The sequence below is a fragment of the Strigops habroptila genome, chromosome 19 (assembly GCF_004027225.2).
Source record: "Strigops habroptila isolate Jane chromosome 19, bStrHab1.2.pri, whole genome shotgun sequence".
NCBI lineage: Eukaryota > Metazoa > Chordata > Aves > Psittaciformes > Psittacidae > Strigops > Strigops habroptila.
Window position 1 is genome coordinate 5133970 of NC_044295.2, and position 12131 is coordinate 5146100.

The window sequence follows — 12131 nt, forward strand, 5'->3', positions numbered from 1 at the left end:
CTATTTTCAGATGGAATGTGTCTTTTCTAACCCAACCATACTTGGAGTTAACAGTGCATTTTGTCAGGGGAAGAGCTCTCAACCCACCTGTAGTATTGTGAGCATCTGTAATGCTGGAAATGAGAGATGATTTTGAGTTTGCACAAAGACCTTTGCGGGTGAATTATTCTGCTCTCTGCTTGTTTGGACAGAAAAAAGCCACAAACCTGACTGACATCCAGTGGCTGGCAGTGATCTGGCAGTGCCTCCAGCTTGATCCCTCACTTGCTCTCTTGTAGTCATGGTGGGATGAATCAAGGACAGGTTGCAGAAGATCTTGTCAAGACAGCACGTACCTAAAGACCTGTTTTTTCTCTAGACATTGTGCACCTACTAAGACGCACTCAGAGTTGCAGCCTGTGGCTTTTCGTATGGGGAAACTAACAGGAGGCACAGGGGGAGATGGTGAAGGTTTCGTGGGACAAGGCTTTACGTTGCAGTTCTCATCCAGTTTCACTGTGTCTTACAGAAAATAGTAAAAGCTGATTGTCCCCATCAGCCTCTTTCCATAACATTGTGAGATCTTTTCTTGGAAGAGTTAACCTTTGAAGTAAATTGAAATGATAAGAGCTAGAACTGTACTGATCCAACCCATTTATGTATTGATCCAACCATTCTATGATGCTGTAAGTGTTCGAGGCCAGGTTGGACACAGGGGCTTGGAGCAACCTGCTCTAGTGGAAGGTGTCCCTGCCCATGGCAGGGGGTTGGAACTGGGTGAGCTTTAAGGTCTCTTCTAACCCAGTCTGGGATTCTATGCTTCTCTTTGTTCATTTTGCCTGTTGTGGCATACTTTTGGCATTTCAGACACCATCCCTTCGGTACCCAGCAGAAGGACATACCTCCAGGTAGGAACCCCCCCCCGGACAGCGTGGCTCTTTCCCTTCACTGCTTCTCTCTGTCCTGCAGCTCTGACGGCGGCGGCCGGGCGCGGGAAGCTGGATGTGTGCCGGCTTCTCCTGGAGCAGGGTGCTGCCGTGGCACAGCCCAACCGCCGCGGGGTCGTCCCGCTCTTCAGCGCCGTCAGGCAGGGCCACTGGCAGGTGAGTGGGTTCCTCGCACCACCGGGGTGGTCTGAAACATTGGGTCAGGGCATCCCTTCCATCTTGCTGAAATATGGGGGGAGAAGATAAGCCCAAACTCTTCTGGAAACTAATCGAGGTGAGAAGAAGTGATACTGATGCTTCAAACACCTCGAGCACCTTGGGTTTAAGTACTGTGTTATCTCACCATTTGGGAAGCAAATAGGATGCTCTTGACTTAAAAGGTCATTTTTCCTGCCTTTATACCTCTGTTGCTTCTGCTGTATTCCGGATCTTGCAGCAGTAATCCCAGAGGGCACCATGCCAGGGTGGGATGAGTTTTCAAGACAAGAGCTCTGCTCTTCCGTGGCTCCAGGTTTCTTCCCAGCTTGGTCTCTACATACAACGTGTGTTCTCACTTCATGTGTTGCAGATTGTAGATCTCTTGCTCACGCATGGCGCCGATGTGAACATGGCAGACAAGCAGGGCCGGACGCCGCTGATGATGGCTGCATCTGAGGGACATCTGGGCACAGTGGAGTTCCTGCTTGCACAAGGTTAGAGCACATGCTTGGAAGTGTCTTGGAGACTGGCCCCGGCGAGTCCCACCACGCTGTGTCCTGCACAGCTGGAATTTGTGATGTTGGGGTGGTGGATCACACAGTGGGAGATGTTCTCAGCACTGAATCCAATTTATTGGAGAGCAAGACTAGACTAGTCTGAGCATTAATGTTGTGCATTTTGTTGTCTGTGTTTGGTGCTCACAGCCTCCAAACCACGCAGTTGAGTTAGGAATAACGTATCATGGGTGCTTTGAGCATTGAGTTAAGAATATGTCCTTGAACCATGGTTGGAGCTTTCCCCTTAGTCAAAAAAATCAATAAGTGATGTGATTAAACAGGGGAAGTTCAGGTTAGAGATAAGGCAGAAGCTCTTCCCTGTGAGGGTGCTGAGGTGCTGGCACAGGGTGCCCAGAGAAGCTGTGGCTGCCCCATCCCTGGCAGTGTTCAAGGCCAGGTTGGACACAGGGGCTTGGAGCAACCTGCTCTAGTGGAAGGTGTCCCTGCCCGTGGCAGGGGCTTGGAGCTGGATGAGCTTTAAGGTCCCTTCCAACCCAAACTAGTCTGGGATTCTGTGATTGACCTGTTGACATCACCATGGAGCAGGCAGGCAAGACTCAGCCACAGAACCAGAGCTTGGGATGTGTTTTAACACTTCCATTTTTAGTGCTAGTATTGTTGCCTATGTCTTTGACACCAACATCAGCAGGAGGGGAAGGCCCTGACACAGACAAAGATTTAAGGTATTTGTTGAAAATGAAACAGAATTGGTTTGAAGATATTGATTTGAAGTCTGCTCTCCAGCTTTGCACTCACAGAGTCATTTTGCTCAGTACTTTCAGTGTAATACTGAGGAGTTACTCAGCCAACAGCAACATGTTTCAGTTTTACTCATTTCTGCTGTACATGTTTGAGGTGAGTCAGAGCAACACACTGCCTGCAGCCTGTGAACATGATTATTTCTTATTTCTATACTTCCGCAGAGGCTCTTTTTTCCCCTTTTTTTATTTGACAAATAACCAATGGGGGTTTTTACTTGGTTAGGAAATTTTCCATTAATTTTTGGTTAGAAATAGCATTTAATTCTCATGTTGTTATTTGATATTTTTATTTCAGGTAAGGTCCCTCTTTGGAAAGGGATATTTTCTACATCTCCTGACTGTGTCTTACCTCAGCCAACATGTGAGACACTGCAGTATTTTACCTGGTAGTTGTAAGAACATTTCTTCACTGTGAAATTGACAGGCTTCCAAGAACAAGTTTCTCATTCTCTGTCTTTCCCGAGCCCCAGGCCAGTGGGATCCTTGCTGTCCCCTGCATACGGGTGTCTGTAACCTGCATAGGGATGTGACAAAGATCACTTTGAGGCAGGAGTTTCTTAGGAACTAATTCAGTTAAATCTCTTCTGATGTTCTGGGGTTTTTTAGATTTCAGATTAACACTCTGTGTTTGAGTTGGAACATGGCCCCTTTTGCAGCTTGACTGAATCTGGGTAAGACCAGTGGGATCACCAGGAAATGCACATAATGCTTCCCTGGCGCTTCAGACTCTGAGAGCCCAAGAAGTCAAAAGAAAACCATCTTTTTTACTTTAAAAGGTCCATTCTTCTAAATAGCTTAATAAACTCCCCTAAATATGCTATAACACATGGTCCTGAAAAGTTAGCACAAGCCTGGGCAGAGTACAGTGATAGATGATGTATTTTAATTAAAAGGCCTTTGACAATCCCATTCAATGTTTCATTAAAATCAAAGTGTGTGAATCATAAGCCATGAGCATTAATTAGTGTGTTGCAAAGCAAATCTAATTTGACTGTACTTGATTAACACAGTCAGCGTCTGTAAACACTTTTTATTAACAGAGTTGCAATCATCAATCAATTTGAAATCCAGATTTTGAGAGGTACCTACTGCTCTCACTAAACACCCAGAAGTAACAGACGTGTGAACAGTGAATTAAACTTCCCTGGCAGCAGCTCTGCTAAAGCTGATACTTGGATGGATGTGTTACACAATCATAGAACCATGGAATGGGTAGTGTTGGAAGAGACCTTAAAGCTCCTCCAGTCCCAATCCCCTGCCACGGGCAGGGACACCTTCCACTAGAGCAGGTTGCTCCAAGCCCCTGTGTCCAACCTGGCCTTGAACACTGCCAGGGATGGGGCAGCCACAGCTTCCCTGGGAAAAGTCTGTGCCAGCGCCTCAGCACCCTCACAGGGAAGAGCTTCTGCCTCAGAGCTCATCTCAGTCTCCCCTCTGGCAGGTTAAAGCCATTCCCCTTGGCCTGTCCCTACAGGCCCTTGTCCAAAGCCCCTCTCCAGGTTTCCTGGAGCCCCTTTAGGCACTGGAGCTGCTCTAAGGTCTCCCCTTCAGGAGCCTTCTCTTCTCCAGGCTGCCCCAGCCCAGCTCTCTCAGCCTGGCTCCAGAGCAGAGCTGCTCCAGCCCTTTCACAAAGTTAAATAATTCCTGATGCTTTCTCTGTTTGGAGAGAGATTGATTCTGAATCTCCTTTTCCTGCAAGAATCAGTCCCTTGATGTTTTAGTACCTTGGGGTATGTGGTATGTGTGGATGCTGCTTCTTGCTGTCTGTCTTGTGCCTCTGACACTCTTGCATTTAGCCGGTTCATTATCTTAGGGCAGAAGCAGCACAGCCTTTCTCAGAAGCAAGCTGGCTTTACCCAGACAAAATGTTTCCCACTGCAGCAAGGATCAATCCCATGAGGTCACCTTAAGCCACTTGCCCTCAAAACGATCCGTTTGTTTCATGTCTGACTGCCTTAATGCTAAGTAAGTCAGAGATCCCTGAAGGAGCAAAAGATGCCTTCAGGGTCAAGCAGAGGTTCTACTGGGAGCCACGGCAGCATCTGGAGCTCATGCCCCAGCTGCCTTGGAGGAATGTTTCGGCATTTCTGAAGCTAGCTCTTTGTCCACTCACTTAGACCTTCATCTTATATTGCTGCAGTGATACCCTTAAGTCTGTGCATGTCACAGCGTGGTATGGTGCGTCTCTTCCACTGGACTGGGAAAAGAGTGGGAAGGTCTAGTGATGATGTGGCTTTCCAGCATGCCCTCTTATTGTAGGAGCTGTCTCACCTGCTCCAGAAGAATCAGGGAGAAAACACAGAAGACTTTGACAGTTTGGTTGCAAGAAAATAGCTGGTACAAATAAGAAGGAATGAAATGAGACTTTGTCCTGCTTTCTGAGCAAAAGTTGGCCTTGGGACAGTTGAGGAGGGACAGTTTTCACAGAGCTTCAGAAGGGTTCCTGGGTGCAGTGTGGTCAATGTGGGAGGAGGCTGGCAAGAATTTGGGTGTTTATGTTCATAGAATCATGCAATGATGTGGGCTGGAAAGGACCTTAAAGCTCATCCAGTCCCAACCCCCTGCCACGGGCAGGGACACCTTCCACTAGAGCAGGTTGCTCCAAGCCCCTGTGTCCAACCTGGCCTTGAACACTGCCAGGGATGGGGCAGCCACAGCTTCTCTGGGCACCCTGTGCCAGCACCTCACCACTTTCATAGTATCATATTGTCATCCCTTAGCCTGTACCCTGCAGCTGCCTTGCAGCCAGTGTCCCTGTGTGGCACACCACATTGCCCCAGTGTCATTTCCCACCTCCCTCGCTGGCACTCCACTCAGAGGCATGCGGTAAGCAGGGTGCTGCCGTGGTGCTGGGAGCTTTGGGTGGAGGTTTCGGAACATCTCCCAAGCAACTGTTCCTGTGTCGTGCTCCTCCGCAGACACGGAGCTGTGCAGGAGGGAGGACCTGTCAGTTTGCTGTCAGCGGGGCGATGGGTGCAAACTGGGGGCTATGGCAGCTCCCATGAACAGGAAGGTTCAGGCAATTCACATTGCTCCCCCACTTGCTGAGCTTTCTGGAGCCAGTGAAGGTCTCACGCTGGGTGGTTTAGACTTTACCTACAGGAGAAAAACGCTGCAGCAGCAATTCATCCCAGCCCACTGGCAGGAGCATCCTGCAGGTATTCGCAGTTCCTCGGAGGAGCAGAGCTTATATGGATCTCTTCTGCATGCACGAGAGCCAGAGCCCTGCCTGTGCCATGGCAACGGGAGCTGTCTTCATGCCACGAAGAGGAGTGTTCGCGTCATGCTGCTGTTCAGATCTCAGATGCGTTTCCATATGCTGTATGAAACAACACTGACCCGTTGGTATGGCAGCGCCATTTCTTCATCCAAGAAAATGTCAAGTCCCTCTCTCCTTGGCTTGCAGTTGGCAGCAGTTTATCCCACAACGTTGTATTTATATTGGGTAAAGTTCAGGGAGAAACGCTGCTGGAAATTGTGTCAATTTGGGTAAAGGGGAGGGGACTGAAGTGGGGAAAATACGTGGTTTTTTTAGGAGAACTGAGCTGAATTGACTTGGTTCCCCTTGGTGCACCATGACCTGCTGAAACAGCAGAATGGCTTTCATCCCTGACTCACACAAGCTGGAATGGCTTTTGATAAGAAAAAAAAACAGTGAAAAAGAAAGATTGATGTCTCAGCTGAGGGATGTCAAACCCACCCTGCTGCTCAGAAGATGTTTGCCAGCAAAGCCTACAGAGCTAGGTGCGAAAAAGTTTGCAGTTTGGTGTGAATAAACTCATTTTCCACAGCTTCTCTCAGTGCATTTGCAGTTGCTGTGGAGGGTGGGATCTGCAGTGAGAGAAATGTTAATAAAGTGATTAATAATGATGTACAGAGCTCTCTAAGAATACGCTGTCATCACTAAGTGGATGGTTTGTTGTATCGTGGTGTTCAACAACAGAGAGCTCTTAAGTGAACTAATGCCTGTTCTTCCATAGAATCCCAGCCTGGTTTGGGTTGGAAGGGACCTTAAAGCTCATTCAGTTCCAACCCCCTGCCACGGGCAGGGACACCTTCCACTAGAGCAGGTTGCTCCAAGCCCCTGTGTCCAACCTGGCCTTGAGCACTGCCAGGGATGGGGCAGCCACAGCTTCCCTTCTTCTTCCAGGTGCTTCCATTTCTCTGATGGACAAAGAGGGCTTGACAGCCCTCAGCTGGGCTTGTCTGAAGGGACATCTCTCCGTGGTGCGGTCCCTGGTGGAGAACGGAGCTGCCACCGACCATGCAGATAAGAATGGACGCACTCCCCTGGACCTGGCAGCGTTTTACGGCGATGCAGAGGTGGTAAGTAACGTGCAGAAGACAACAGGCGGTTGGTGTAAAAGGCTAAAGATGGTACCGTTCAGCTTGATGTAGTAATAAGTGTGTAGAGTCACGGCCCTCCATAGAATCATACAATCACAGAATGGTTTGGGTTGGAAGAGACCTTAAAGCTCCTCCAGTTCCAACCCCCTGCCACGGGCAGGGACACCTTCCACTAGAGCAGGTTGCTCCAAGCCCCTGTGTCCAACCTGGCCTTGAACACTGCCAGGGATGGGGCAGCCACAGCTTCTCTGGGCACCCTGTGCCAGCGCCTCAGCACCTTCACAGGGAAGAACTTCTACCTTTTATCTAACCTGAACTTCCCCTATTTAAGTTTGAACCCTTCACGCCTTGTCCTATCACTACAGTCTCTGATGAAGAGTTCCTCTCCAGCATCCCTGTAGGCCCCCTTCACATATTGGAAGGCTGCTGTGAGGTATCCATGCAGCCTCTCTTCTCCAGGTTGAGCAGCCCCAGTTTCCTCAGCCTGCCTTCACATGGAAGGTGCTCCAGCCCCCTTATCATCCTCATGGCGTCTCTGGACTTGCTCCAGCAGTTCCATATCCTTCTTATGTGCAGGCGCTTATTTTCTTATGTCCTTCCATACGTGCAGGCCCTTCCACAGAGAACAACGCATGAGGCTGATGTACCCTCAGACCCTCCAGAGATGGTTTCAGCCAAAGCAGTGCAGCGGAGCACGCTTTTGCTGGTTGTACATCCCAAACACCCAGGAGCAGAACTGACCATTGGGCTTCTTGTTGCAGGTTCAGTTTCTGGTGGACCATGGGGCCATGATTGAGCACGTTGACTACAGCGGGATGCGCCCCCTTGACAGGGCAGTGGGGTGCCGCAACACCTCGGTCGTCGTCACTCTCCTGAAGAAAGGAGCAAAGATAGGTAGGGACAAGGGGACAATCTGCTGGCTCCCAGCAGTGGGGCTGGCTTCCTAGAACATACAACACCGAGGCAGCCTCAGCCCAACTGCTGCTTCGGACTCAGAAAGCAGCCGGCGAGTGGTGGCTGCCTTGTTCTCTTGATTAAAACGGGGGTTATATATATATATATATATTTTGCTGTCGTATTACCTAGCAAAGTTAATCAATAAACAACTGTTTCTTTGGCAAGGTCCTTCCTCTGGTAATGCTTTTTCTATCTTTACTAGTCTGAGTCAGCAAACGTACTCTGTCCATGCATTGCTGTGAGCTGCTGCGGTCACTTGCTCTGTGTATGCTTCCAGATTCAGTGGTACCTGCACTGCGCCACACAGCCGCTCACGTTACGTTTTCCTGTGAAAGGGGATGTTGCTGGTGCATTGGCTTCTTTGCTGCCTGCCTCTCACAGCTGCTTTTTGTTTCCTTTCTTTTTCTTTTTTTCACCTTCATACATTTTTTTTCTCCCCTCTCTCCTACAACTTTTTGTTTTCTCCTTTCTTTGAAGGTTGTCAGACGTTACCGAGTCGCCCACGAGGTATATCTCATTGCTGTCAGCATCAGCTTCGATCTGATAGCTTTGTCAGCCTTGCTTTCTCCTGTTTGATTTAGCCTGCATGCATCCCCAACACCTCTAATCTTTTAATTTACCTCACCTTCAAATAATTTTTTTAATGACTGTTGCAGAGAATAACTTGAACTCAAAAACTAACTTCCTTCCCCCAAAACGTACTGAATCTACTTATAGAATATCCTTGACTTATTGTTCACCCACACTAATGAGTTATCCCCAGATTTTTGTCACCCCTTCCCTCCCAGTATTAGTCCTTGAGGTAACAACTGGCTCTGCACAGGCAGAGCCAGCATGTCCCCAGCCCAAGCGACAGCTCCAGCACCGGCAGCACTTAGACACGACCTTCCCTTTGTCGTATTTCCCACCTTAATGGGTTTTCTACTCTAGTATTTCCCATCTTGTGAAGCTGGAAATCACAGCCCACTTAAACTCCTGTCGCCAGTCAAACTGCAGATTTCCTACTGCACTTCCATGATTCTTATTTAGAAATGCTTTGATGTAACCACTCTGATTTCTCCTTTTGAATATGTTTTGTTTCCCCCCGCCCCAGCTGGTTCCACAATCAGCACTGCCCTCTTGTGGAAATGGCTCCCAGCATTCCCACACCATTGTGGGAGTGGTGATTGGGATTAGCCTTAATGACTGCAAAGGAAAACCATTGCAATGTGGATGACGTTCATTTAAGTGCAAGAGGAATTGTCAGCTCAATCATTTGGAGCGCTCAGCCCTTTGACCATGCCAAGTTGTTCTCTCCAGCAGAAATTCCCACCCCAGGATATTTTTTCCACCCAGCTTCCTACCACCCTTGCATTGTATGAGTTTTTTACCCATCATGCATCCTGTACACTACAGGTCCAGCAACATGGGCGATGGCAACCTCCAAACCAGACATCATGATCATCCTCTTGAGCAAGCTGATGGAAGAGGGAGACATGTTTTATAAGGTGAGAAGAGTGTTTTGGGGAAAAACTGAACAGATGCAGCCTGCAGCATAACTTTATGTGAGGTTTTGACTGAGCAATGCTGCTGCCTTAACCCATGGCAAGTAAAAGCTACCGCTCAGAGCATTCCTCGTGTTGCAAACTGGTTTTGGTTAGCAGGGTTTAGGGGCTGGGGGGGGGTTTGATTGCCCAAATCTGTAACGAAGCTGAAGCAAAGCCAGAGCCTCTCTGCATTCTGGAGTTGAGCCAGTGCTTCATTTCCTCTTTGAAAACACCAGAACCCAAGTGTTTGTTCAGAGTGTTGATGTCATTGCATCAGGTCTGGCAGTGTTGTCATTACCTAGCAGGCTCTGCTGTGGAACCGCACAGCACCATAGTGGAGCCCAGAAAAAGTCGGGGATGAAACTTTTTGCCTTGCAGACAGATTGTCGGGATGCAGGTGGCTTTATCGTGTCCTTCAGCCCATGGGAGATGTTCCACCATACCCTTAGAGTGTCTTTTTTTCGCTCTGTGTTTATTTTAAGCTGATCTTTAAAACCTAGAGATTTGCACACACACACACACGCAAAATGTGCAAGTACAACAATGATTCACTGTTAGGCTCTAAGGGCGAAGCAGAAAATATGCTAAGCTGGCATTGTAACTGGAGTTATCTGCCAGAGATATGTGATACAGCTGAGAAACCTGAGTCTACAAGGTTTTAAAGCTTACTATTCGTAGCTGCAAAATGTATGTCTGGGTCACCATGAGTTGCACGTGTCCCAGATCCCATTTTGCCTGCTTGCTTTCACCCTGGCTGCCAAGGCTGCCCCTCCCCAGGGCATCCCAAAAATAGGTGCCCAAAATAGCAAAGATGAGTCACCCTTTGAAGGTGACTGTTGCGGCCCAATAACTATAAAAGGAACCCCATTGACAGGCTTAGGTGTAGACACCTGGTTTTTAGACATCTAAAGCCCAGGGAGATGAATGTCAACCCATTTGTTCAACTTCAGAGCCACATCACTGCCATAAGATTTAGCTTTGCTATTGCAGGGGCTTCTCTGAGCCCCAGGAGCTCCACCCAAAGTCCCATACTTCGTATTCTTTATCCTCCCTGGTGCTTATTGAGCTTTGGGTGTAGGGTATTCTCCAGAAATGGATTACTGATCCCCCAGCTCAAAAGACAATCCAGAAACCAGATGGAGTTGTATCCAGTTAACACAATTTCTGCCGTGTTTCTCACTGTAGCATGGCAACTCTGTACCAAGTGGGAGAACTCAACTTGCACAAAGCATCTGCATTTCCAGATCAGATGTTCCCTTGATCAAATGGTCTGGCTTTCCTTTCTAGAAAAGAGCTAAATAGTGAAGTCATGTTACTGTTACCCAGAACATTCATGGGCCTGGTGAGTGAGTTCTCTACAGTGAAGTAAACTCAACCCAAGGATGTGTTCTGACATGTTCTCCTTCTATTAGAAGGGTAAAGTGAAAGAGGCTGCCCAGCGCTACCAGTACGCCCTGAAGAAATTCCCAAGGGAAGGGTTTGGAGAAGACCTGAAAACCTTCCGTGAGCTGAAGGTCTCGCTCCTGCTCAACCTCTCCCGATGTCGAAGGAAAATGAACGTAAGTCTCCTCCCTCTTTTTGGCCTTAAGCATAAGCTGCCAGTTTTCTTGGACAGGGGAAGTTCAGGTTAGACATAAGGAAGAAGTTCTTTGCTGTGAGGGTGCTGAGGCCCTGGCACAGGGTGCCCAGAGAAGTGGTAAATGCTCCATCCCTGGCAGTGTTCAAGGCCAGGTTGGACAGAGCCTGGGGTGACATGGTCTAGAGTGAGGTGTCCCTGCCCATGGCAGGGGTTTGGAACTGGATGATCTTAAAGTCCTTTCCAACCCAAACCATTCTACGATTCTGCCTGTGCACAAAGACTTGTCCATCCTGTAACCACGCTTTGACTGCAGAGATCTCCCCTCTGTGTAACCTGGTCATCCTTCACAGACCACTGACATGCTCTGATTCAAGAGAAGTAACAATTTAATACGTATTTCTGATGATTAAAAATTCATTGCTGTGTTTATAGCTTTTTGAATTTTTTATTGCTCCCTTTTGATGATGATGTGCACTGGGGAGGAGGCATTTTCCAGCTTTCTAGGCCAGGAGGAGCCAGGAGATGTGCTCCTCTGAATGCTGATCTCAAATGAGGGAGCATATGCTTAGGGGGCTGGTGCTTCCCCAGGGCACTGACTCATCCAGAAGCACCCACACACACTCCTTCTGCTCCCAGAACTGCCACATCACTGTCACTCTCCCCATTCCCATCCAGCAGCATCTAGCGACCAACTCCTGCAGTGTGGCTGTTCTTCAGCAGACAAGTGCCACCTCCCCCTTGCTCTGCATGCAGGGGCTTTCACTTCTATAGAAGCTTAAAGTCTCCATGGACTCAAAAAGTGGTCTAGGAGCCAGCAGAGATTACACGGAGGGGAAGGGGTTTTGTGACAACTTCATTTCTTTAAGCTGTGAGGGAGAAAGAGGAGAAGCAATAGATGTAAAATCTTAATGCTGGTGAACAAACAGCACAGTTTGTAGTAAAAGTGTGAACCTTCTTTTTGAACAAGCCAGCTTGCAGCTAAGCCTGTGCTTTAAGGACAGGATTTTTGGTTGGGAATCCCAGGTTTTGTGATGGAAAATTTCAGAGGGTTCTAATAGCTCCTGCAGTTTTTGCACCTATAGATGTGACCATAAAGGTACTTACCTCTGACTGCATTCCCACTCTATTAGGCAATAGCTCTTCTGCTGCTGAAGGTGCAAACAAAAGTATGAGCTTCCCCAGGCAGAGTCCAGGTAGCAAGAGTGTAATTCCTGAGTTTCTGAACAGATCAGGAGTGTTCTTTGGTCCTTTCTCCCAGAACTGCTCAGGTCATAGCCCAG

General features: G+C 48.3%; 1 protein-coding gene across 11 annotated transcripts in view; it reads left to right on the plus strand.

Annotated features, from left to right (window-relative positions):
- TANC2 (tetratricopeptide repeat, ankyrin repeat and coiled-coil containing 2) overlaps nt 1-12131 on the plus strand; it is a 239415-nt gene that overhangs the window by 216926 nt on the left and 10358 nt on the right. For 9 of the 11 annotated variants that reach the window (XM_030508833.1, XM_030508827.1, XM_030508832.1 and 6 more), the window contains 7 exons: nt 949-1082; nt 1495-1618; nt 6593-6768; nt 7551-7683; nt 8224-8253; nt 9142-9233; nt 10685-10831. In XM_030508833.1, the coding sequence (XP_030364693.1) occupies nt 949-1082; nt 1495-1618; nt 6593-6768; nt 7551-7683; nt 8224-8253; nt 9142-9233; nt 10685-10831 (836 nt within the window). The remainder of the gene's footprint in view (nt 1-948; nt 1083-1494; nt 1619-6592; nt 6769-7550; nt 7684-8223; nt 8254-9141; nt 9234-10684; nt 10832-12131) is intronic. The other 2 variants (XM_030508829.1, XM_030508838.1) reach the window with 1 other exon arrangement.